Source organism: Dreissena polymorpha, chromosome 12 (assembly GCF_020536995.1).
Source record: "Dreissena polymorpha isolate Duluth1 chromosome 12, UMN_Dpol_1.0, whole genome shotgun sequence".
Classification (NCBI taxonomy): Eukaryota; Metazoa; Mollusca; class Bivalvia; order Myida; family Dreissenidae; genus Dreissena; species Dreissena polymorpha.
The window spans coordinates 7,258,483-7,284,751 of NC_068366.1; the positions used below are offsets into that span (position 1 = coordinate 7,258,483).

Genomic DNA, 26,269 nt, shown 5'->3' on the forward strand with positions numbered 1-26,269 from the left:
GGTTATTCCTAACGTTGTTGCTTCATCTGATGTCCAGTGGAATTTCATTTCTTTTTTAAGTTGAATATTACTTTGTTTAAATTTACCTACTCGTAGCACAGTGCATTTACTTTTGTTAAGTTTAAGACCCGATGCCATTCCAAATAGGGTAAGCGATTCTATGAGATTATTGAATGAGTCAATACTGTCATTTAAAAAATAAGTTGCGTCGTCAGCAAATAGGGACTGTTTAATATCTTCGTCTGGTTCTAGCGATATTCCATTTATATGTTTATTTGATTGGATATAGTGTGATAGATACTCGATGCATATAATGAATAGTGAGGATGAGAGTGGACATCCTTGTCGTACCCCTCTTTCGATGTTAAAACTGTTTGAGAAGAAGCCATTGTTAATTATTATACTGTTAATATCGGTATAAAATAGTTTTACCCATTTAATAAGACTTTCACCGAAATTCATATTTTCTAAGCAAGAGAACATAAACGAATGGTCTAGTGAATCGAAAGCCTTTTCAAAGTCTGCAAAGAAAATGAGGCCAGAATTGTTTGGTTGGTTGAAATAATTTATGCATTCTTGTATCAGACGTACATTTTCACCAATGTATCGTCCTTTAATAAAACCAGATTGAGATCTTGAAATGACTGATGGTAATACTTTTTTTATTCTGTTTGATATACTTTTAGTTGCAATTTTATAATCATTGTTAAGTAGACTAATCGGGCGCCAGTTTGATAAGGATTCAAGGTTTTTTCCAGGTTTTGGAATGAGTGATATTATACCTTGTTTTTGTAGCGTAGTTAGGTTTTTGTTGTTAAATGAATAGTTAAGTGAATTAATTAAATGTTTTTTAATATCGTTCCAGAATATTTTATAAAATTCAACTGTGATGCCATCAGATCCTGGACTTTTATTATTTTGCATTTCTTTAAGTGCTAATCCACATTCATATTCATTAAGTAATCCGTCGCACAGTTGTTTTTCTTCTTGATTTAAAGCATGATGTGTATTTTTAAAGAGGGTGTTATTTTCAACATGTTTTCGTTTATAGAGGGTTTCGAAAAATAAACGTTGTTCTTCTAGTATTTGAGTTCTGTTTGTTATATCTTCGCCATTAACTACTAATTTGTGTACAGTTTTTTGTTCACTTCTACGTTTTTCGATGTTTGCGAAGTATTTTGTATTTTTTTCATTGTGTTCAACATGCTGTGCACGTGCTCGTAATATAATTCCATTGAGTTGTGTATGATAAATTCCTTCTAATACTTGTTTTTTTGATGTTATTTCATTCTCAATGTCTTTGGTATCGTTTGTGTTTGTTTCATGTAATTGTTTTTCAAGTGTTTCAATGCTTTTGATGGTTTCAGTTTCAAGTTTGCGTGTTTCTTTTTGTTTAAATGATGTGTATCTAATTGTTGTGTTACGTATATTTCCTTTAATTACTTCCCATAAGGTGTTTGGGTTCGCATCTTTATTATTTTGAACTGTATTGAGTATTTCTTGTTTTATTTGCGTTTGGTATTGTGTATCTAATAATATGCTGTTATTGATTTTTAAGTATCCTGGGCCTCTTTCAGGCTCTATGTTGTGTATTTTAAGTTCAACTAGAGAGTGGTCAGTCATATATCCTGGTTTTATGTTACATGTGTCAATAATGTTGCAAAGTGACTCAGATATTAAAAAATAGTCTAATCTACAAAATATTGTTGGTTTTGTGTTTGAGTGCCAGGTGAATTTGCTTTCGTTTGGATTTATTGTACGCCAGATGTCTATCATATTGTAATTTTCAATTATGTTATTCAAAATGTTTCTATTTTTAGAATGAGCATAAAGGTTTCCCCTCTTTTTATCTAATAATGGGTTAAGAACAGTATTGAAATCACCACCGATTATAATGTTTTTATCTTGGTTATTAATTACAAACGAGTGTAATGTTTCGTAAAATGTGGAATCATCTATGTTAGGGCCGTAAACGTTGATTAATGTTAATTGTGTTTCATGTATTTTGATATCTATACTTGCTAGTCTGCCAATTATTATTTCGTTAAAGTTATCGACTGTGATCCCTATATTGTTTTTAATCAGAAAGGCAATGCCTTGTTTATTAGTATGTTGCCCACTGAGGTAGATGTCTCCGTCCCATTCATCTTTTAAGGTTTGTGCTAAAGTATGTGTCAAGTGACTTTCTTGTAGTAGGCATACACTATTATTTTTTTCGTCTAACCATTTGAAGATTTTTATTCGTTTGTCTTTATTGTTTAGCCCTTTTACATTCAAAGTACATATTTTAATCATTTAAAAAGGTGGACGGTGATGTGAATGATTATGTGTGTGTGCTTGACCGGTTCGTTTTATTTTGAAAAATAGAGAAGAGCTATTCATCCTACACAATAGGTTAAGCGTAATGGAGTTATGGGTCAGATGAGTACTCTGTATGCAAAAATTCATGTCCCAAGTCTCAGCAATGGATGTTTCATAAACAATACATTGTATTATGCTTAACAAAATCATACGTGAAAACGTATTTTTTTCTCTATGCAACCATATATAGATTAAAAGGAGACAACAAAAAAACATTATATGTACAAAAACAATACCTGACAATTTAGTCAGACAGCCTAAGCATGGATTAGCTCTATAAACACATTTTATACAATTTGTGACAATGTATAGCTATATCGACATAAAATATACAGCTGGAAAACATACCGAGTGTTAATACAAGAAAATGAACTAAATCATCTATATTATTACAATATGCAGTGCATTGCATAAATTTAGTTCACGTCTTATTATATTAACAGTGATTAAATGAATAAGGATTAAAATTGGAAGGTTTTGTGGATTGTAATAAATTCTTACAATTATATCCTATAAAGGAATTATATTTGATAAAAATTAATTCCAGATTTAGTGCAGTGTCAAGATTCTCTTATCTTTTAAATTAACTAGAATTTCAGTTTGCACTGCACTGTGCATATTTACACATCTTTATCGTTAGTGTTTCAAACGATACCGTGGAAGGCTTGCATTGACAAATGTTTACTAGGACATGCACAATAAATGAAATAATAGCATCGTAAATACATACATACATGAATATAGAGGCAACAAATATTATCATTGTAGATAAATGGGTATAGAAGCAAAGCGAGACAACAAATTTATGTGTTTCCTTTTTGCCTTTAATAGATTGGAACAATACAGAAACAAAAAAAAGGCGGAAGGCAATATATTGCGCAACTTACTGATAGTGCTGCCAAAACAAATTCAGTAAATATGAAAATAGAAAGGTGCATCGCAAATATACCACTTTACGTTTGTTGAAAATGCAATGTATTTGACAACTGTTTGTGAGGATAGTGTAGTCCGAACATACACAATACAGAAAAATATGTACAAGTAACTACACAATTTAGTACGAATGGTACTTAATAAATGGCTTGTATAGAAAACACAGTATGTGCGGGTCCCCGTGGGAATGAATCTTCCAATAGAAGAAACTTATGGAGATACTACACATTGTTAAATATGCTATATCATTTTCCTTAGTTGCTCTCTTTTGCGAAAACGAAAAAAAGAGATGCGGTTTAGGAATTTAACACACGTAACATTGAGAGATATATTTAAGAGAAAGTTGGAAACATTGCATGAAAAAATTCTGCCCTAAAAAAATAGACACATAGGTATAAATGTAATTGCAACAACAAATAATTGCATGCTTCACGTTCGATCTTTTTACAAACAATACCGTGAAAAGGCAGTATATTGACAAATATTTGCAAGAATAGTATACAGTGCTATAATTGAAATATTAGCATCGTACATACATGGATATAGAAGCAAAATGAGCCACAAAATTTATGAATATTACCCTTTTCTCTAAAGAGAAGAAGAGCACAAAGGGGTATTATAAAAAAATATATATAAAAAAAATATTTATATATTAGCATCGTAAATATATGGATATAGACCCAAAATGGGACAACAGATGTATGTATGCTTCTCTTGTGCCTTTAACAAAAAAGGAATAACCCCCCCCAAAAGAAAAAAAACAACGGTGGAAGGCAATATATTCGACAACGGTTTTAAAGAATAGTGCTCGCAAATACACCACACTATAATAAAGAGAAAACATATGTATATATTGTGATGTATATATTTACTATTATTCTTTGAATTCTTATTTATTATTTTACAGTTTGATTATTATTTTTATTTGAATACTTATTTATTATTTTACACTTGAATGACACTATTTAAATATATATGCAAAAATACAATATATTAACATTGTGATCTAAATTAATTTTTGTTGTATATATCACTATAATATAATATGTCTATTTAGTGTAACATGTATATGATATTTATAAATATTTTTATTATTGCTTATAGTTGATGTTCTCTATAAAGTTTTTTTTTACAATTTAATTACACTATACAAAAGCATACAGAAATACAACATATAAACATTGTGATCTAGATTAATTTTTGTTGTATATATCACTGTAAAATAATATGTCTATTTAGTGAAACATGTTTATGATATTTATAAATATTATTATTTATTGCTTATAGTTGATGTTCTCTATATAGTTTTATTATTTTACAGTTTAATTACACTATTACATATATTATACAAAATACACTATGTAAACATCGCGAGCTTGATGTATCATTGGTGTAGCTATCAGTATACAATAATTAGTAAACTAAATGTAACATTTATATAATATTTATTATTTATTGCTCTATTATGTTCTCTATATAGTTTTCTCTGATGTAAGCACTTTACATAAGAAGTTGTTAACAATAAATATTATCAAACGTATTATTACTTATTTTGTCATGTTATGCTAATGCCCAATACAAAAACGTTGATTTTGTTAACTGCTTATTATTGTAATATTTATTTACGTGAAATCAATATTTATCATTTATGCTATTCTTTGTTGACCTTGTCTATAAAAAGGTGACAACACAAAAGAAATGCGTTTATTTCGTGAACCTATTTAACCGCTTCTGAAAATTATGATGATACGAGAGCTGTTATAATTACATCCATTTATAAGTTCTGTTACGCATGATAGCATAGTTTAAATCATTCACAAGTCTATACTGTTCAGTGATAGATAATGACGGCACTGACCGTCGTTATTTTGTTGTTCGTTTTGGCCAGGGCAGGTCTAGCCAGGTCTGATAGTCCTCATAGTGGACGCGGGTGACCTGTTCCTGTGTGTTTTTGAAGAAGATAACCCCATTACGGGTCCATACACTGGACACTTCGTCAGACATTTTTCGTTTGACACTCATGAAGACCTCTAAGTTCAGAGGAGTGAGGTCTTCTCTAACAAATATGCCTGATTGGCGGAGAACACGACCTTGTTTTAGCACTGAGTTTCGCAGTAACCTCGACTGGAAACGCACTATAATGTCCTTCTTACCGTCTGGTCCTTTCTTCAAACGATGTGCGATGTCGATATCGCTTGTGTCTATCCGGCAGCCCAGTTTGGTGTTCAGGGTTTCAACCATGTATTTGGTTGTTTCTTCAGCGGTTTCAAACCTCTTGAATTGTTTTTTTCCCTCAACGATTTCTTCAATATGCGAAATTCCGCTAATGATTACATTGTTACTTCGGCTATATTGATTTGCCTCATTCTCAATATTTCTCCTTTCAGATTCGTTCTTGGCGATTGAATTAGCCAGTTTGGAATTGACTTCTTCTTGATCTGCAAGTTTCTTGTTCAGCCCTTTAACTTCCTGTTTAAGTTTATCATTTTCTACTTCGCGTTCGAATAATCTCGATTCAAGCACTTCGATCTGTTTTGAAAGTGAAATCACTATATCGTCTTTCATGCCAGATAATAGTTCTCTCATGGTATTTTTAATTCGTGCGTCGTCTTTTTCTATAAGTTGTTTAATTTTGGAATTTAATTCTTCAATAGACCTATCGACAGTTGATGCTACATTTGCTAACTTATGATTAATGTCTTTTAGTTGAGATTTCATGTCATTTATTTCAGAGGACACGTTATACTCTGATTTCCAATTTGTCTCTCCAACTTTTGACATTTTTGCCTTTCGAGTTTTTTGAGGTTTTGGAGTTTGTTCTTGTTGTTTGTTTTGTGATGGTGATTCTTGCAAATCAATTTCACTGATACTACCAGTAGAGTTTATGCCCTTTTTACGTTTCTTTTCTTCAGTTGTTATTGTCCAAATCACTTTGTTATCTCACTAATTTTGCCCAGTATACATTGGTTTGTCGAGCGTGGGTGGCCTTCACATTGTACCGTTACACTTGAGGTCACAAACCGTGTACAACGCAGGTAACACAGGTAAACATCAGGTAAAAACAATATGGCCGCACCCAATACATTTATATTCAAAAGTTACCGTGTCATTAAAACGCCTTTAGTTCCAATCCATGCCAAGCTGTCTTTTGTGGTTCGTTACATCATTTATCCCGGGTTGCACAGGCACTAAAACGCACTGTCGCAAAAATGTTTTTATGGCTTTATTTAATAAATGATCACTTATTTTGTCGAGCGCTCAAAGAAAGCCGCCATTACTCGCTGGTTCCCATTATGTTACTAAAATAAACCGTATTCTATTTCTTTCAGGCACCCTCATTAAATTGAAAGGTATGTAGATTTATTGAATACGTTTGTGTACAATAAAACTTTTTATCTAAATATGGTATCATACAACTAAATAAGTGTAGGTTGCTATGTGCCTAAATCGATTTAATAGAATTACATGAGGTACACCAACAAAGTATGTCTATTGCATGTAAATGCATAGCTTGTCATGTTCCTTTGGTATGTCTCCCAATGTCCTCTGTACCCAGTATACCCATTTTTGTAGATATTCAAGGGAGTGATATTTGAAAAAGGCATTATTGTCAATGTTTGTTTTGTTTAATTGTTATAAACAACTTTGACTACTTAGCAATATAGCTTTATTACATGATACCATTGTAGCTTTTGTCACTTTATCAAGTGTTTATTATTGTATTGAATTTTATTGCAGAGTCGATTGATTCTACTCAAAAACGTATAGAGAAATGTCACGAAATCTATGAAGGTTTGTTAAGTTTTGTTTTTGTATGTCTTCTCACGATAAAAAGCAGTTATTTGGCTTTTAAAATGACAATGTGTATGATCAGTGAGATCACATGTTATCTGCCCTGTGTCGTTGAATAAAATTTATTTTAAATACAGCACTGTAAGATGATAATATACCTTTCATAAATAGATATATCACTTCGTAATAAAAGTTACATGTCTTGTGGACATGAAATGTGCCATGCAACAACAGCAAGTTTTTACACATACACGCACTGAAGTATTTTAGAACGAAATACACGAATAATGCATGCATAGTTCTGTGCTTTAATGCATTTTTTATGGTGATCAATGTTTCTTTCAAAAACGTGTGATATAATACCATAAATAATACAGACAACGTCGAAACGCCTCGCATGGCAGTTATTTAAGATTCCGCTTTTCAGTATCGCTCCGTTATTTGCTTTTATCCTGACTCGACGGCCACTTTAAATCGTGGAGTCTATGTATTGATTTTTAATTAAACATGTCCCTAACATAAAACAAGAAACTTGAACAAACCGCCGCTTCTTTTAAAAGCAAAGTTTATAAAACGCTATGAAAGAACGCAAATCTCTGAATAACGTTCTTCTTCCATAAGATTTCGGAAGCACACAATGCGACCAATTAAAAATCTTTCATTGTAACCTTGTTATAAATCTCGCTAATCATATGTTTTTATTCAATTCAGGGACGATTAAGCGCAAATGGATGTTTTTTGATCGGATGATGAACCGTAAGTTGTTAATGTATATTTGAGGCAGTCAAAGGTTTGTTGCTATTTTATTCCATATAGTGTTTATGTACAAATCCAATTAATGTGTAAACATAACTGATATAGCATATGGAGATAAGAAACGGAATTTACAAAGAAAGAGAAACTGCTGACTATACATAGAGTAAGACAGTTTGCCACTCAATTCCACTTACATTCATGCTATTTTCACGATAATCATAATTTAATAAAATGAAACAAATGAGCCGCGGTCTGGGAAAATCGGGCTCAATATATGTGCGAAAACCGTTATCCCAAATTTACATGTTCAGTCCGCACAAGCTCATCTGGGGTAACACTTTCCGCGTAGACAGGGTTTTTGTTTACTGAGACTTGAAAATTTACATGAAGGCGGAAATGAAAACGGCATTGCCGTCTCTGACAAGCCTATGCAGAGTGTACAGGCCAATCTGGGACCATAATAAACTCGAAATCGTATGCTCGGTTTTCCCCCAAAACAGCATATCTGAACGTTTAGTATATGCATTTAGAAATTATATTTTTGTATAACATAATTGTTGTAATTATTTTCATTAAGTAGTTACAAGAACAATCCATACATTCAAATATTCTTTGAATGATGACCGATATCCTTTGATTAACTTGTAGATTATTATTGTGATAAATGGCCCGTACGGCAACTGCCAGGAATTTAGAACTAGTAAAGTGATTACAAAAAGGTCAAACAATTTCAGAAATAAATGGTATTTTATTGTTACTTTTTACTGTTTATTTTGTTGGTGTCATTCGTTCCTTTTTGTATTTATTACGGCTTAAATACGCATTGTACAAGTTGAATTCCGGAACAGTCGGTAAACATGCAACTATTATAATGTTTTCAGTATTTGACGATTCACAAAGAACTCAAAGATCTCAAAACGTAACATACCTATTTCAAGAAACCGGTAAGACTTTAGTAGTATACTTTGCGAAACCGTCAATCCGTTGTGTATTTAGAAATCAGATATGTGAAAAAAATGACTGCTTGAATAGGTTCCTTACGCGTGGATCTATATTGTGGTTTTAGTAGTTCTCTATTACTTAGAATCAGTTACGGGCTATTGCATAACTAGCATAACAAAGCGCCGCGCTTGCATGTGCATACTACAATTATAACTTACGTGGAGAAGTATAAGCTGTTTTGCAGACATTTGCATATTGACAGAGGGAGGCAACTCTATAAAACAGTATACACACTGCAAGAACAGTAATTTTCATAGGTGGAAGCTATGTATGTTGCTTTTTGGCACTAGAAAGAATCCTATATAGAAATACATAGGAAGTGCTTAATCTGTACAATCGTTTGCAATAGATTTAGCAAATATTGTAATAAGCCTTATCAATTTTGTGTAACAAAAACAATGATAATTAAAATTTTAAATAAATAAATTTGATGCGCCACTGCTATAGTGGTCGTAATACTAGCACCATTATTGATAAATCATACTTATGGATACCAACTTAATATAACGTATATGAATTATATAAAAATACAATACAAAAAATTAACGTTGAAACTTAATATTTTTCCTAACATCAAATGTTTAATGTTAAAGAAAGTTCTTATGTTTGGTTGGAAAATTATTTTTTATTTATAAGTCCTGAATAGTTAATTTTTTTATATCTCAAGTCGTATTTTTAATAAGAGATATGTGAATCAAATTTTGTGATATGGTATATACTCGATGAGGTTATGCGTTATACTTTTCAAACACAAATACTAAAATGTTGATGCCTTATGTTTGATTTCAGACGATGTCGAAGATATTGACGAAGGATATAGTGAAAATAATCAAGACAGTAAGACGATTGAAACGTTCTGTGATTTATGTAGAAAAATAGCATATTCTTACTACCGCTTATCAGTTAACATGCACGTGGTGAGAAAATGTACGTGAGCCTGCGCTCAGTATCAGTTTTAACATGACTGTTCTGCCATTGCGTTTTCTCGAAACATTTCGAATCCGTCAGTGTCAGCGACGAAAAAAACCTAAATATCTTGGTTTTTATACATAAATGAGTTGCTATGTAAGTGTAGAAAAAAGAGTTACTTCAGATGTTAAATAGTAAAAGGCAGGTAGCTTACGCTTGGAACGTTTACGTCGTTAACTTGAGTTGGCAGGTCATCTATAAAACAAACTATTACCTTAGTGTGATGGAATTTAAATTCAATTAGAATACAATTTTTATCATGTGCCTAAAATAAGAATTGATTAGTGAATAATGTATTTATTAACAACGTATGATGTATTTGCCTCAAATCAAAGCGTTAAGGATTATCCTATATAACATTTCAATATCATAGAATGGAATGGAATCGGACGCTGCAATATCCTATAGTGATGTTTCAGAAATATCGTTGACAATTCAAACTAATGTTATTATTAATGTTCCTAAAAACTAACTGCTAGCAATAACTTTTTTATTGAATGGAAACTTATGACGATGATCATTTATCTGGTAACTCCTTAAATATCTAACAGTTGTACGTAGAAACACGATTACACAAAAAGTTACCATAAATACTACAATGTGTTTGTATTCGACCACATTCATGACGTTTTATCGGTTCTGTATTTAAAGAGATATATCTGACATATTAACATGTTAAGGCTCCGATAAAATTACGACAACAATAAATTTTGGAATAACTTTCGCGCAATGTTACAGATACACAAATGCAATTTCCCTGGTTGTGTTTCATTTTTGAAGAAAAGTGCATTACTTCAAAGACATTTTCTTAGTGGATATATCCATATTCAGTTATAGCTGTAGAATAAAAAAAAGCCCATTACTTGTGTGCTTAAATCAATTTTTGACGTGCTTTTGTTGCAAAGCTCTTGCTAGCTTTTGAAAGGGATGTATACAAAGGTTCTGAGTTATACCAAAAAGTCATCTTTTATAACATTTCTATGCACTTATGCCTTCTACGCCGAAATGTTGTGAATATAGCATGTGGAAAAGCATCTTGATAAATTATCCGATTGATAACAGAAATAAGCCATGTTGGTGTTTGTTTTTCTTAAAGCGGTATTTATTTATGTTTGTCGTTAAATATGGTTGACTTTTCTGGCAATCCATTTGCCATAGAAAGGGTATCAACGCGCTTTAATCAAAACGTTTGTTTTAAATAATCTGATTACTTATTCGACTGTAGCAACCACTGCCGAGACAGCACGATAGTGTATGTCAGAAGGATAATCTGTACGGTACGCGTTCATGAGCTGTTAAGGCCGTTTGAGAAAATACTATATGCTTCTCTATCACCAGAACATAACCGTATGTTACGCTATTAAAGCGTAATGTTGGTTAACTAAATTAGCTAATATACACTCATATACATAATTTATCAGTGCCAATCTATTGAAGAATGTAAAGTTGTTCTTATTTGACTTTATAATTAACTATATTATTATTTTGAAAGTGATACCAAGTTATAAATAGATGTTCACATATTTCAATATGCTCTTTATTTTCAGGGAGCGTGAACTTACTACCTATGTTGGAGGAACTTGATTTGCCATTTACAGGTAAAATATTCCTCTCAATGGATTTCTTTTAAAGTCATAGATGCGGCATATTCTAATCTCTAACACAAAAATATCCTACCTATTTGTGTTTGCGTACGAGAAAATGATTTTGCACTAGTGCAGAAAGCTCCTATACTTTTAGTAAGATACGACACAAATTAATTAATGATTTGTATTTTTGTTATAGGATTTAACATCGAACGTTTATGTTATCTTTACATGTAATAATATATACTGTATTACAATTCGTTTATAAAACTGATATCATGGCTGAAGCACTCATGTCTGTTTTTCAATGTTCAAGCTGTTTCTACCTGCCAGTCATGTTCACATTAAAGAAAGCGGGGTTGTTTGCATTTTAGTCTAAACAATACTGATGAGCTCTTAATCGGGCTGGTGCTTATAACACTCGTTTGGAAATGTATCCCTTATGATCGCTTGATATGAAAACATCCAATAATCAACCAATCAATCAATCAATCAATCAATCAATCAATCAATCAATCAATCAATCAATCAATCAATCAATCAATCAACTAATATTATATATGAAATAATATGTGAGTATGAACGTTAAGTTAGTGAACAATAAAATGTTTTAATTTTCTAAACGGCAGTAATAAATTAATATATTTTAATTTAAAAATAACAATAAATACTACTGAAATTTTAATGGTATTACACCTTTAATGATTTGCTTTGATCTAAGTCGTTGTTAATGTAGTGATGTGTAACAATTAGTGTAATTCCTTTCTGATAATATTGTAAACATAAACCGCTGTATTTGGTTTTGGTGATTATTGTCTGGCAGTACAGTTATACATTTGAGTGAACCGTAACTTATCGCAGGAATTGTGCTTTTCATTACTTTTGCAGCAGGTTAATGTATGATTTCAGAAAATGAAATATCGATGGAGGGCAACGTCAAGGGCCAGCATAGCGAGGCGAAATATTGTTCCGAACTTAAACGGGATAATAACTCAGGGCATATCGGCGAGAAGGATATTGCAAGTTATGTTGAAGGTAAGACGATATATTGTGTTTTATAGTAACCATTTCGACTGGGTTACATGATATATAACACCAGTAGTTAGTCGTTGTAGAATATAATACAAAACATGGAGACAATACACTTTGTTCTTAATACATTAAGAGGCATGCAATGTCTTATAATCGGAACAAAAATGCATGTCATGCATTTCATTCGGTGTTATTTGACTGTGTCAGTATTTATTTTCGTCCATAAAATTTCTTCATTGCTTTTTATTTTACTTCATATATCGATAGATGGATGTATATCATTGTGTGGTTGTTTATTTCATAGAAAAACATATAGTTTAACAAACAGCTGCATTATATTGGAGAATAAGCATTTCTTAATAACATGGTGTTTGTATGTTGCCGGAGCACATGTTTAATTTCTTGCAGACACCAAATACACGTATACGGCATACACGCGCTCACTCGCAAAATAAACGTATCACAATGTTGGATATAGTACATAACAGTGAAACCATATGTTTATAAACGGAAGTAGTTTCATGGGACATATTGTATAATTGAAGTCTTTACTTACTTATTTTCTTTTTTCGATACATATGAAAGCTTTTAAGTTGATTAAATGATTACAAAAAACTTTCATTTCATTAACTTTAATGATAAAACTTAATTAGACAGTAAAAGTACACAGAAAATTAAATAAAGCCTAAAGTGAACAAGCAGTTCTAAATCCACGGGCAAACACCTGTTTAAAAGGTCTAGCGGTGAAATAGTGTGTACAGTTTTATTACAAATTGATGCATCACGGTTCCAAGTCCTTGTCATGTTTGTATTTATTTATAACGTAACTTTTGGAGACATTTTTCAATAAAAATAATATTTAACAAAACATTTAGTGCTTTTATGTAAATGTACATATTGAGCTTAATAATGCATCGTTTTTGTAACCGTGATTCTTTAAAGTATGTTAATTATAGAATACAACACATTGTGTGCGATGAGTCTGTCAGAGCATACCATCGGAGGCATTGACCTTTGCGCTTAAGAAATTATTGTTGAGATCCCGTTATGTAGTAAAACGTGCAAGTTGCCAATTAGTTTGCCAAAAAGAACGATACATTATAACACATAAACACAATATTTTATTAAAATGCTTTTTAAAGCAGGGATCATAGCATTGGAATTGTTGATAGAAACCACACTTGTGTTAAACGGTTGAATAGTTTGCCAAAACGCATACTTAATCTATAATTAATAAATTATTATTATTATTATAATTATTATCATCATTATTATTGTTATTATTATTATTATTATTATTATTATTATTATTATTATTATTATTATTATTATTATCATTATTATTATTATTATCATAACACAAGAGGAAGCAGGTTGTAAAACATTTACTCTGCAGCATCGGAAATCATATTTGGTAATACACTAAATTATTAATTGATGTTGGATTACTTGATGTTTGTTAATGCAAAATAACAATACTATTTCAACCGTTTCATTCAATATGAAATAAGTGATTAAAAATAAATCCCTTCTTATTGAGCTCAGCACCTTATAGCATATGATACAACATTGTAATGCATCTCGTAAAAACGCCGTCATTAATCGTTTATGATGCGCGATATCAAAATCTGGTTCTAAATAAACTATGCCATTTCTTATCAATCAAAAGCAGAAGAAAATCAGTTTTTATGCTGAATAACTACATTATAATTGCTGAAACCGAACAACCAAAACAAAACAAATAATCAACACATGCTGACGCAACTAAACAGTGTGTAGTTAGCAAGGCTTAACGAGAATATATATATATATATATATATATATATATATATATATATATATATATATATATATATATATATATGTTTATATATATATATGTATATATATATATATATAATACTTTATTTTTATGTATATAAATTTTAATGTAAAGTTAAATAATGCCCTGCTATTGGAATGCACACCTATTATGTTATGACATGTCTAATTTATTATTTGGTCAATGTGTTTTTTTAATTCATAAAGGACGAAAAATAAACGCAGAACCGGTTCCTGCGGATAATGAAGGACAATGTAGCATCCTTAAGTCCCCTATGTCTGCATCAGAATCGTCACAACTTAGCTCAGTAGAAAAGGTTGAATTAAAAGGCACTGCAATTAAGGCCATGGCTAACGCTGAAAAAGGTAATAATTTGTCATATGTATTGCAAATGTGAGTACGTTATCGGGTATGGCACTCGCATTTAAACCATCGGTTTGATGTGATGGTTATGCGTGTTGCTAAGCGATTTGTATTCGAGGTGCATTGAAAAGTATTAACAAAGTTTATTATTTTTAATCAGCAGTCTAGGTATTGGATATTGTATATGAATATTTTCGAAAGACGTGAACAAGTTAATCAATGGCTTAGATTATAACACTTGAAATCTTAACACACGGATGCGCCATACCAAGCATAGTTTTCAAGATAAATAAGCCTGACATTTCTTATCTTTTATTATATTTCATCCGTTCCAAGAGTGTAAGAAACGCTTCTGAAAGTCTCTTTTAATTTGGAGTAAAATACAGCAAGAATTTAGTCAAATTCAAGGAAATAACACGCCCAAAAGGTTTACAATATTGAGATACGTGTTTTCTGTGAAGTCTGTATCACGCTTGTTCAAAGGTCGAGACCTCATTCATTTAAAACCTAAAATGGCATTCCTTAAAAGGGACTTTCTCACTTGGCAACAGACATCTTGTATAAAATTGATCTGTTTCCAGCGCAAATAGACACTTTTCCAGATGTTAATAATACATATCAATAAAAAAACTGACACAATGCTATTATTGTAATTGTTATTGTCCCCTACAGGTTTCACCGGAGGTGACTTATGGTTTGCGCTCTGTCTATCTGTCTGTCTGTCTGTCTGTCAGTCTATCAGTATGTCAGTCTGTCAGTAAGTCACACTTTTCTAGATCCTGCGATAACTTTAAAAGTTCCTTAATATATTTTGATGAAACTTGAAAAATGGATAGATGGCAATATGGACATTATGTTCGTCATTTCATTTTGTACTACGTCAAAATTTCCGGTTGCTATGGCAACAAATAGACTAGAAATACTGCTGAGAATGGTGGTTTTCTGGATCCTGCGATTATCTTTAAAGTTCTTATTTGTTTTTCATGAAACTTGAAACATGGATAGATGGCAATATGGGCATTATGCACGTAATTTCATTGTGTTTCTACGTTAAATATTCTGGTTACTATGGCAACAAATAAAATAAAAATCCTGACAATGGTGAAATTTCTGACAATGGTGGAGCCGGTAGGGGACTATGTTGCAGGGCAATAGTCTTGTTTAATTTATATATTGAATATAAAGAAACAACGTTAATGTATTTCATGAAATATACGCGCGGGTGCATTGTTATAATAAACGTTTCCGGAATACCGATTTTTTAAGCAACTACTTATTAAATTGATTTATTTCTCTACACCGCAAAATGTCTTTGTAAAGTTGTGGTAGAGCTTTTTCAAGTTATTGAGATTTATCTGTACAACAAAATAGGATTATTAAGAAGTTTGACATTTAATTTTAATGTTGCGAAACGTAACGAAAATAAAATTTGTTGCGACATTAAGAATTTCACGCGCGGCACATAGAGTCATGTGATTCAGTGTCAGCCTTGTGAGATATAACGTTAACTTCGGCGTTAAGCATTACATAATTATTAATCTATGCTCTTGCTCCTTCTATTTTTTCACCAAATCGTTTTGTCTAATACGGAACGGTTATTTTTGAAAGTTTCGAATCATGGACAATTTAAATAAATACAACACATAGAAAATACTTCAATGTTAAACAACTAAAAGTTTGTTAACGATCTTATGATTGTTACAATTTATATTAAACATAAAAAATTTTAGTAATACATTAATAATTTTAGTTACCTATTATGTTTACACATTTTATAAGCTTTAGTTGTGTCGTGAAAAATGTGCACAACTGTTGACGACAATCATCGAACACAATCATATTAACCATTTCATTGCTTAAATTTATTATTATTTAATTGAATTTATAATTATGATATTACGCCGTGTTCATCAAAAATAATTCGATCCATATTGACGTTAAAACGCATTAACATGAATAAACTATGTGAACTTTTTAAACCTGATATAGCTCACCTCAAAATACCATGCATTATGTTCACGGTGGTGCATCACTACTATTTTGATCAAATTGTTGTTGATAAATTACAATCATGCATCGTTAGTGTTAAAAAATCGTACCCTCTGTATTGTGTCGAACGGTTAGGTTTTCAATTGTTAAAATTCAATCAACAATTGTGTAAACATCCTTGTATATCTCCTCTTCCGCTTACTTCTCTTTCAGCCACGCAAACGTTATATCAATGGAATGAGGCCAAGAGAGAAATGAAACAAAGACGAAAGGACATGAAAAAACATAAACGCTCGCATCTTCAAAAATCAAATACGGAACAATTAAACACTGTTGCGAATGTTATTTCAAAGAAGCCCGGTTTTCCTGCGGATAATGAAGGACAATGTAGCATCCTCAAGTCCCATAAGTCTGCATCAGAATCGTCACAACTTAGCTCAGTAGAAAAGGTTGAATTAAAAGGCACTGCAATTAAGGCTATGGCTAACGCTGAAAAAGGTAATATCTTGTAATATGTATTGCAAATGTGAGTACGTTATCGGGTATGTCACTCGCATTAAAACCATCGTTTTGATGTGATGTTTATGCGTGTTGCTATGCGATTTGTATTTGAGATGCATTGAAAAGTATTACCAAAGTTTATTATATTTAATCAGCGGTCTAGGTATTGGCTCTGTGTTTTTTTTTATATCAGTGGATGTTGTATATGAATATTTTCGAAAGGCGTGAACATTTAATCAATGGCTTAGATTATAACACTTGAAATCTTAACACACGGATGCGCCATACCAAGCAGAGTTTTCAAGATAAATAAGCCTGACATTTCTCATCTTTTATAATATTTCATCCGTTCCAAGAGTGTAAGAAACGCTTCTGAAAGTCTCTTTTAATTTGGAGTAAAATACAGCAAGAATTTAGTCAAATTCAAGGAAATAACACGCCCAAAAGATTTACAATATTGAGATACGTGTTTCCTGTGAAGTCTGCATCACGCTTGTTCAAAGGTCAAACCTCATTCATTTAAAACCTAAAATGGCATTCCTAACAAGGGATTTTCTCACTTGGCAACATACATCTTGTATTAAAATGTTCTGTTTCCAGCGCGAAGTGACACTTTTCCAGATATTTATAATGCCAATCAATAAAAAGAACTGGCACAATGCTATTAATGTAATTGTTATTGTCCCCTACAGGTTTCACCGGAGGTGACTTATTGTTTGCGCTCTGTCTGTCTGTCTGTCAGTCTATCAGTATGTCAGTCTGTCAGTCACACTTTTCTGGATCCTGCGATAACTTTAAAAGCTCGTAATATATTTTGATGAAACTTGAAACATGGATAGATTGCAATATGGACATTAGGCACGTCATTTCATTTTGTACTACGTCAAAAATTCTGGCTGCTATTGTAACAAATAGACTAGAAATACTGCTGAAAATGGTGGTTTTCTTGATCCTGCGATTACTTTAAAAGTTCTGTTTTTTTTCATGAAACTTGAAACATGGATAGATGGCAATATGGGCATTATGCACGTCATGTCATTGTGTTCCTACGTTAAACATTCTGGTTACTATGGAAATAAAAAATAATAATCTGACAATGGTGAAATTTCTGACAATGGTGGAGCAAGTAGGGGACTATTTTGCAGGGCAATAGTCTTGTTTAATTTATATATTGAATATTAAGAAACAACGTTAATGTATTTCATGAAATATACGCGCGGGTGCATTGTTATAATAAACGTTTCCGGAACACCGATTTTTTTTAAGCAACTTCTAATTAAATTAATGTATTTCTCTACACCGCAAAATGTCTTTGTAAAGTTGTGGTAGAGCTTTTTCAAGTTATTGAGATATATCTGTACAAAAAAATAGGATTATAAAGAAGTGTGACATTTAATTTTAATGTTGCGAAACGTAACGAAAATAAAATTTGTTGCGACATTAAGAATTTCACGCGCGGCACATAGAGTCATGTGATTCAGTGTCAGCCTTGTGTGATATAACGTTAACTTCGGCGTTAAGCATTATATTATTATTAAACTATGCTCTTGCTCCATCTATTTTTTTCGACAAATCGTTTTGTCTAAAACGCAACGGTTATTTTTGAAAGTTTCGAATCATGGACAATTTAAATAAATACAACACTAAGATAATTCTTCAATGTAAAGCAACTAAAAGTTTGTAAACGATCTTATGATTATTACAATTTATATTAAACATAAAAAAATATTAGTAATACATTAATAATTTTAGTTACCTATTATGTTGACACATTTTTTAAGCTTTAGTTGTGTCGTGAAAAATGTGCACAACTGTTGACGACAATCATCGAACACAATCATATTAACCATTTCATTGCTTAATTGTATTATTATTTAATTGAATTTATAATTATGATATAACGCCATGTTCATTAAGAATAATTCGATCCATATTGACGTTAAAACGCATTAACATGAATACACTATGTGAACTTTTTTAACCTGATATAGCTCACCTCAACATGCCATGCATAATGTTGACGGTGGTGCATCACTACTATGTTGATCAAAGTGTTGTTGATAAATTACAATCATGCATCGTAAGTGTTAAAAAATCGTACCCTCTGTATTGTGTCGAACGATTAGGTTTTCAATTGTTAAAATTCAATCAACAATTGAGTAAACATCCTTATTTATCTCCTCTTCCGCTTACTTCTCTTTCAGTCACGCAAAAGTTATATCAATGGAATGAGGCCAAGAGAGAAAAGAAACAAAGACGAAAGGAAATGAAAAAACAAAAACGCTCGCATCTTCAAAAATCGAATACGGAACAATTAAACACTGTTGAAAATGTTATTTCAAAGAAGCACGCTGCAGATAACCAAACAGGAACTTACACTTTCAGTAAGACCTTTAAGGCTTTCATATACAGTTATTTCGTATTTAAATTCGCTTAATATCTCGACTTTACTCCCCGCAAATTTTCTTAGTGGAGCCCTAATTAGGTCATCCCGCTTAGAAATTTCGCACCGAGTAAAGTCGAGATATAGAGCGAATATTACTATGCAATAAAAGTCATTAACTTTTTCCCTAATATGGCTGGGAAGTGAGCGGAATAAAAAAAAGAATACAAGTAATTCAGGGTATAAAACGACGAAAAATACCTGCCTCGGCATGGACGTCGCCATCTTTTTTTTTCACGTGATTACCCCCTCTGATTATATTTGTTAAAATTATATTTACATATTTACGTGTAGAGTCTAAATGCTAACACGCTTTCACATGAAGGGTGACGTTTTCCGGGTAAATGTTTAACTGTTTAAACGCGGAATGCGTTGGATTGAGCGTTCAAAAGCGATGGAAACATTTTTTGGGTGGCATTGTATTGAACATTTGGCACTTACCTAAATAAATGATTCGCTGATTGCAACAAGGTTATATACTGAAAACGTTTTAGTTCTTCTACTACAATACTTTCAACGTGTTATTGTATTTAAATATCAAACACTTATGCAGATACAACAATATTGGAATGTCTGTGTGTTTTCATTACAATTAGGATTTCAATGGAAATTGATAGCATGTCTTTTACTCGAATTGTCTCTTCAAAGCTTAATTGTGTATATTAACCATGCAATTTTTACAATAACTTCACAAATATATTCATAATGTTGAACAAAGGCGGGAAATACGCTTTCTTCTTTGTGAAACTTAAAAGTTACACTATATGGTTGACTTTCATATTAGAGCAAAAACACAACTTTTCCGAACAGTATCTTCATTAATTATTATGACATTTTAAATTAAAATGTAATTTTACATAATTACATACATACATGTATGTGCAAAAGGGAAACTATTGCTCAAAGAAGTATATATTTAATGTATTCTGGACACACATGTCACAAATACGCTCACACCGTATATCTTTTATATAAAAATGAAATTTTCCCCAGCGCATTTTCCGGGCACGCACAAATCATTAATAGTAGTATAGTCGTTATAAACGAAACATGCATTATTTAGCTCTTTTCGCATGCCCACTATTCATAACGGTACTGTGTAACCCCTAAAAAATAACAAATGCTGACTACATAGATACTTATATTAACCTTAATTGTTGATTTAATTTTATATTAAATATATTGTCAAATAACATTATCATATTGGAAAAGCAAATGGTTATTAAGTAAAGGCACACATTTTTATACCTGTCTTAACATATAACAAACAAATTCTTCGTAAGCAAAAAATTGCAGGTTAAAGACCTACGAATATACGAGTAGTTAAATAAAACACATACACCCAATTTCAAGACATTTGAATATAATTCATGGTTTTAAAACATTCTTTAAACCCGATTGAGGACCAATTATTCTGCAAAAAGATCCCTTGGAATTTTACAAAAAAGGAATTATCTTATAGTACCATTCAGATTTTTATAAAAATCAATCTCACAGAGGTTCCAGAGATAGCCGATCTTTCACAATCGAATGCTAAAAAAACGTTATCCGGAACCACACCTAGTTCCTTGAGGCAGTAGTTAAAGCCGACCAAAAACATATTATATGTCAAACATATTAAAGAAATAAAACTTGGACCGCCTTACAAGATCTTTGGTTACGAATTAAAAACCATCAGCCAACGGGCAAGCAATATATTTAAGAATAAGCGTAAAATGAAGAAATAAAAAATTCATGTAACGTATGAATAAAAACACAATTGATACACGAAATAAATATTAAAATATACTACCATCATCCACGAGATTCCAAGTTTGAAATAAAAGTAAATCCTAAGTAAGACCTACATGTTATTTACTTAATCGTAGATTGTTTTATGTAAGCATGGTGTTTAGGCGTTAGTTTGAATTCAACTGAATGCATGTATTTTCTTCCTCCCATTAAGTGCAGGGCTCCTCTGGAGCATTGACGCACTCGGACTGTATAAGGTCGGTTTATGAAAACAAAAAATAAGTTAGAGATAAAACGAGATAAAACTGTGCTTGTGGTCTAATGCAGAGTGAGAAGGCCTACGTCGACAATAATAATTGTTGGAATTATATGTGCTTGTAAACGATATCTTCCATGTGCCATTTTCTTTAAAATGGTTAAATGGCATTTGTGAAATACCGATGAAATACCCTGCAGACCACAAATTTCTACCACGCTGCCTTGTCTGCAATCAGACATGAACATGTTGCACCTTATAAACTAGTAGCAAAGCCAATTTTGATCTTTTCTTTAATATTATATTTAACAATGTGTAGCGCTGTTGAATTAAAAAAAGTACAAAGTATATTTTTGTGCTACTTTTGAAGTTGCAATACGTTTAAATAATTGTTTGTACAAAATTTGCAGTTGCTCCATATTTTGCCTCATCAATTGAAGTTCTGTCGCAACAAATGCCTACAGTAAAGGGTATGTATAATTGTTTATTATGAATTATTCAAGTCGTATAAATTCCAATTTACAAAACGTTTATGTATTATTTAAATCAATATGAGGATAGGATGAAATTATTATTTTTTAAATGTACCAATACGATTAAGAAAGTGTCGATCTCATAATAAAGGATGTGTACTGTCTGTTTGCAAATAACACTTGTGTGTATTCAATTTATAATTATTAGCTCCTTATAATGGTGTAATTGATATAAACATGAAACGCGTTTCATGTACCTTTTTAAGGCAGTGACCTCAACATTTGTGTATCTGAAAGTTGAGTGGTTATGTATGTAAGGCGTCCTTATTTATTCTGGGAAAGGGTCACGTGTCATAACTATCAGAACGATGATGGCAACACGAATGTGTCTCTTAATAACGCTCTGGCCTTTCATTAGTCCAGTACATTTACTAGCATATTGGTTAATAAAACACTCTCATGGAAGACGACCGCCGTCACGGTTTAAATTACTTCTATGAGCTAATAAAGTAACGCAAATAAGATAAAGCAGCTCTTATATATTTAAATGGACATTTTATCGCATAAGATTGATCGACATACAAGTTTAAAACATGTAAACAAATTGGCATTATGACCACGCTTCACAACAATTTTATCTGACAAGACCTTCACACTTTGTTCAGGATTCTGCCATGTGTGCAACTGATCGGTCTATTTATACATACCTTCAAAGAAGTAGATGTATATTATTATACCTGTGTTTGTACGTCGTTCGGATGGTCGATTCGTGTACCATTCGTTTACACAAGATACTCTGATATAAAATTATGATTCATTCTTTGGATGAAATGACGCCTATATATTTCGAGATAAACATGTTAAAGGTCATAGTCGATGATACTTGATATATGAAAGATATTCCATTTTGTTTCCGCTTTATATGTGCACTATGGTTCTGACATACGATCATGCAATTTGACTTGAACATTAAAAGTAAGACGTTTATCAATTTTGAGATCAACTAGTTATTTATCAATATAACAGGAGCTTGGAATTAAGACCAGTAAGGTTACTCTGAATATTGATAGAACGCTTTAAGCTACGATCTAGCAGCTTTTTTCGATGGTAACTTTGGCTAACGGAAAGACGCGTATCTATGTAATTTGGTCAAACTCAAAGTTGGAAAACTGATTTATTGAGAGAAAAGAGAGACATCCATTGACTTTCCATCACAAATTAAAAGGTCACTCGAAGTTTTATTACCTCGCTCTATCAAAAGAACTCTTAAAGATATGCTCAAAGAATATGGCATAAAGGTTTCTATGAATACATTACAAAACGACTTTGTTAAAGTCAAAGATTGAGGTCATATCGGCATTTATAAAGAAACTCCCCACAATTCCATATAACTGTATCATTTATGTTTGACTTACGTACATGCATGTTTACCATAATGAACCGTTAATCCGAGTTAACTACTTGGCTTAATATGTAAAAAACAACATACTTAGATATCAATAATCATAATGTTGCATTTATTCGTCTTGTCAGGAATGTCATTTCGTCAATCTGCATTTAAAAGTAACGTATGACAAATGTTTATCGCGTGAAATGGCGTGTCGCTTGCTGCCCCCGTCTAACTATCTAAAAATTTAAGTAACAATTGGAGACCAAAAGCAATAATTACATATATTTAAGCTAATCAGTCATAATAAAATGTAAAATAACATACACGCATATTCACATTCTTAAGTCTGCGTGTCTCGTATAAGACCGTTTTATTATGTAGCTCAAAGATCTAACCATTTTTTAACCATGTTTCCTAAAGCAACCAAATTAACTACTATACTTTATTTAATAGGTTAATTGCACGTCAGATACCATTGCGGCTTTTTGCTCTGCCATTTAAGCGTTTAAAGCCATTAATGAGCGAAATTCATATCAATGAATATCCATCGATTGTAGATCAGAATTGTAAAAATATGCATCAAAGGAAGATTGATTGTTTCAGAACATCCGTTTATTTCGTACAAAATAAAAATCAATTGACAGACAATAATATAAAAAACGGCGTGATAAAATGGGATGATGAAATCCTATAACTAACCTAATTTGTGTCTTAAAAATTTATGTATATGCTTGAATGTATGCACATTAATGGGCTTTGGTCACTAAATACAAATGGCTTTAGTTTGTATCCTATTATTTCCATAGGGTATATCTATTTTTGTTATCTCTATTTGAAGAACATAAAACAGTTAAATCTTAAAGGTTAATGGCATTTTATATAGACTCAATTAATATTTTAAAATTATATATATATTTATTTTTTTACATTGTATGCAAGTTATCGAAATGAGAATATATCTGTTTATTGATGACCATTTTTATTTAAATTTATAAGTTTAATTAATGACATATTTTAATTTGTCCTGTTCGATTGTAAGACATTATGAAAGTTAAAGTGCGTTTTTTAACCTTGACAGATGGTTTTTATTATATTTATTTTTTTTAGGCATCTGATTATTTCCAACTTTTTTTCTGTCAGATCATTATGTAGCTGAACTTTAATTAAAATACATTAAGATCCAAAATGTTTATGGCAATATTAGTATACTCAATTGATTTATTTCATTAAAATATTCATCATATAAATTCAAGGTCCTCTTCCTTTTTATTTTTCACTTCCAAAATACATCATATTTTAACGTTGCAATAACATTGGTTCATGTAGCTGCTTTTATAGCTTTAAAACAATCCATTTTACTATTAAATCGCTAATATATATTATGTTATTAAATATATTAATAACAGACGAAATCGTGCTCAACCAAACAGGAACATACAATGGCAGTAAGAGATTTAATGTTTTCATATAAAGTCACATAAAACACTTAATTCTTAAGGGTTGAATGTTAAAGCAAATAAAATGCGGTTTTCCCTCAGTGCACATTTATCCGGCACCCAAACAAACAGCAGTATTAGTAGAGTCCGGTACATTAACTAGCATATTGGTTCAAAAAACCGTTGAATGGAATACAATCGCGGCCACTGTTTAAAGGAAGTCTATTAACAATATGAATTAAGATAAGAAGGTAAAGGTATGGTATAAAGCAGCTCTAGTACATTAAAATGGACATTTTTATAAAGCGTTGTTTCGTGTACTTTTGTTTTAAATTAAAAGATGTGTTGTTAGGATTGAACTTTATTTAGACGATGGTGCCATCGTTCATGCATTTGTATTTACTTCTGTCATAACATAAAACTGCTTCATTTATTAGGTAACTTTATTGTTATTAAATTCCATCCCATTATGTCAATCTTGTATGTCTTTTTTCAGACTTGCTAGCAGAAAGACAAAAACTGTTTACCATGAAAGGTATATATATATATAGAAAGATAAAACACTAACGAATCGCAGGTTTATGCTAAACAGCCATGCATGTTGTTTTCGTTGTTTTATATAAATTGCTTTCTTTTTTATGCAATTTTCTTTACTTATGAGCCACATGAATCGTCATCAAAACGCAACTTATCTAATACATTTTATGTTGACTTTAAGATGTTTATTGTGTACAACTGAAACTAACCGAAAATTCCAATCGAAACGGATTCGGGGTATACAACATGGCTCTATCGATTATTTCCAATGAAAAGTTGTGGATTACAATTCAAGGTAAGTGGCATTTGTGTGCTTGAATTCTGTTAACATCTGTTCCCGCACCTTCTTATTGAACTTTAATACTTTTAAAAGATGTTATGTATGTAGTTATAGAGGATATTTGTTCATGTCAGTGTAAGATCGTTTGTTATTTCACGAGTGATCATAGAAACTATATTATCACGAGTGACGCAGCCACGAGTGAAAATATTATTTTTCTATGATAACGATTGAAATAACAAACGATCTTACACTGACATGAACAAATTTTCTGTTTCTTTTATGCCCCTTTTTCAAGAAAAAAATTAACAGCTGTTTCCGTTTTGCTGAAAAGTTACCCTTTCTTGGAGATTCTCCCGTGGCGTGCCTAAATACATTAATATGACGTCATTTTGTTGACGAAATGACGTCATTTTGTTAACGAAATTACGTCATTATTCCATGGAAATTCTTCAGTTAAACTCTTTTACAATGTAAATAAACGGAAAAAAAGCATAAAACAAAAAATAAAACGTGTTGGATTCGGTGGAATATCGATTTTGTTTCACTCGTGCTAATAGAAAAAATATAAACAAGGATATAAACAAGGGAAGTACATCTTGATGTGATAATCTAAA

The 26,269-nt window shown here is 31.6% G+C and overlaps 1 protein-coding gene across 3 annotated transcripts in view; it reads left to right on the forward strand.

The window, feature by feature from the left end:
* LOC127853361 (uncharacterized) overlaps positions 1–26,269 on the forward strand; it is a 39,925-nt gene that overhangs the window by 6,885 nt on the left and 6,771 nt on the right. For 2 of the 3 annotated variants that reach the window (XM_052387825.1, XM_052387824.1), the window contains exons 3-15: positions 6,624–6,644; positions 7,033–7,086; positions 7,798–7,842; positions 8,724–8,786; positions 9,634–9,681; positions 11,361–11,411; positions 12,309–12,434; positions 14,460–14,618; positions 16,819–17,103; positions 19,311–19,490; positions 21,947–22,006; positions 25,332–25,370; positions 25,554–25,667. In XM_052387825.1, the coding sequence (XP_052243785.1) occupies positions 6,624–6,644; positions 7,033–7,086; positions 7,798–7,842; positions 8,724–8,786; positions 9,634–9,681; positions 11,361–11,411; positions 12,309–12,434; positions 14,460–14,618; positions 16,819–17,103; positions 19,311–19,490; positions 21,947–22,006; positions 25,332–25,370; positions 25,554–25,667 (1,245 nt within the window). The remainder of the gene's footprint in view (positions 1–6,623; positions 6,645–7,032; positions 7,087–7,797; positions 7,843–8,723; positions 8,787–9,633; positions 9,682–11,360; positions 11,412–12,308; positions 12,435–14,459; positions 14,619–16,818; positions 17,104–19,310; positions 19,491–21,946; positions 22,007–25,331; positions 25,371–25,553; positions 25,668–26,269) is intronic. The other variant, XM_052387826.1, reaches the window with a different exon arrangement.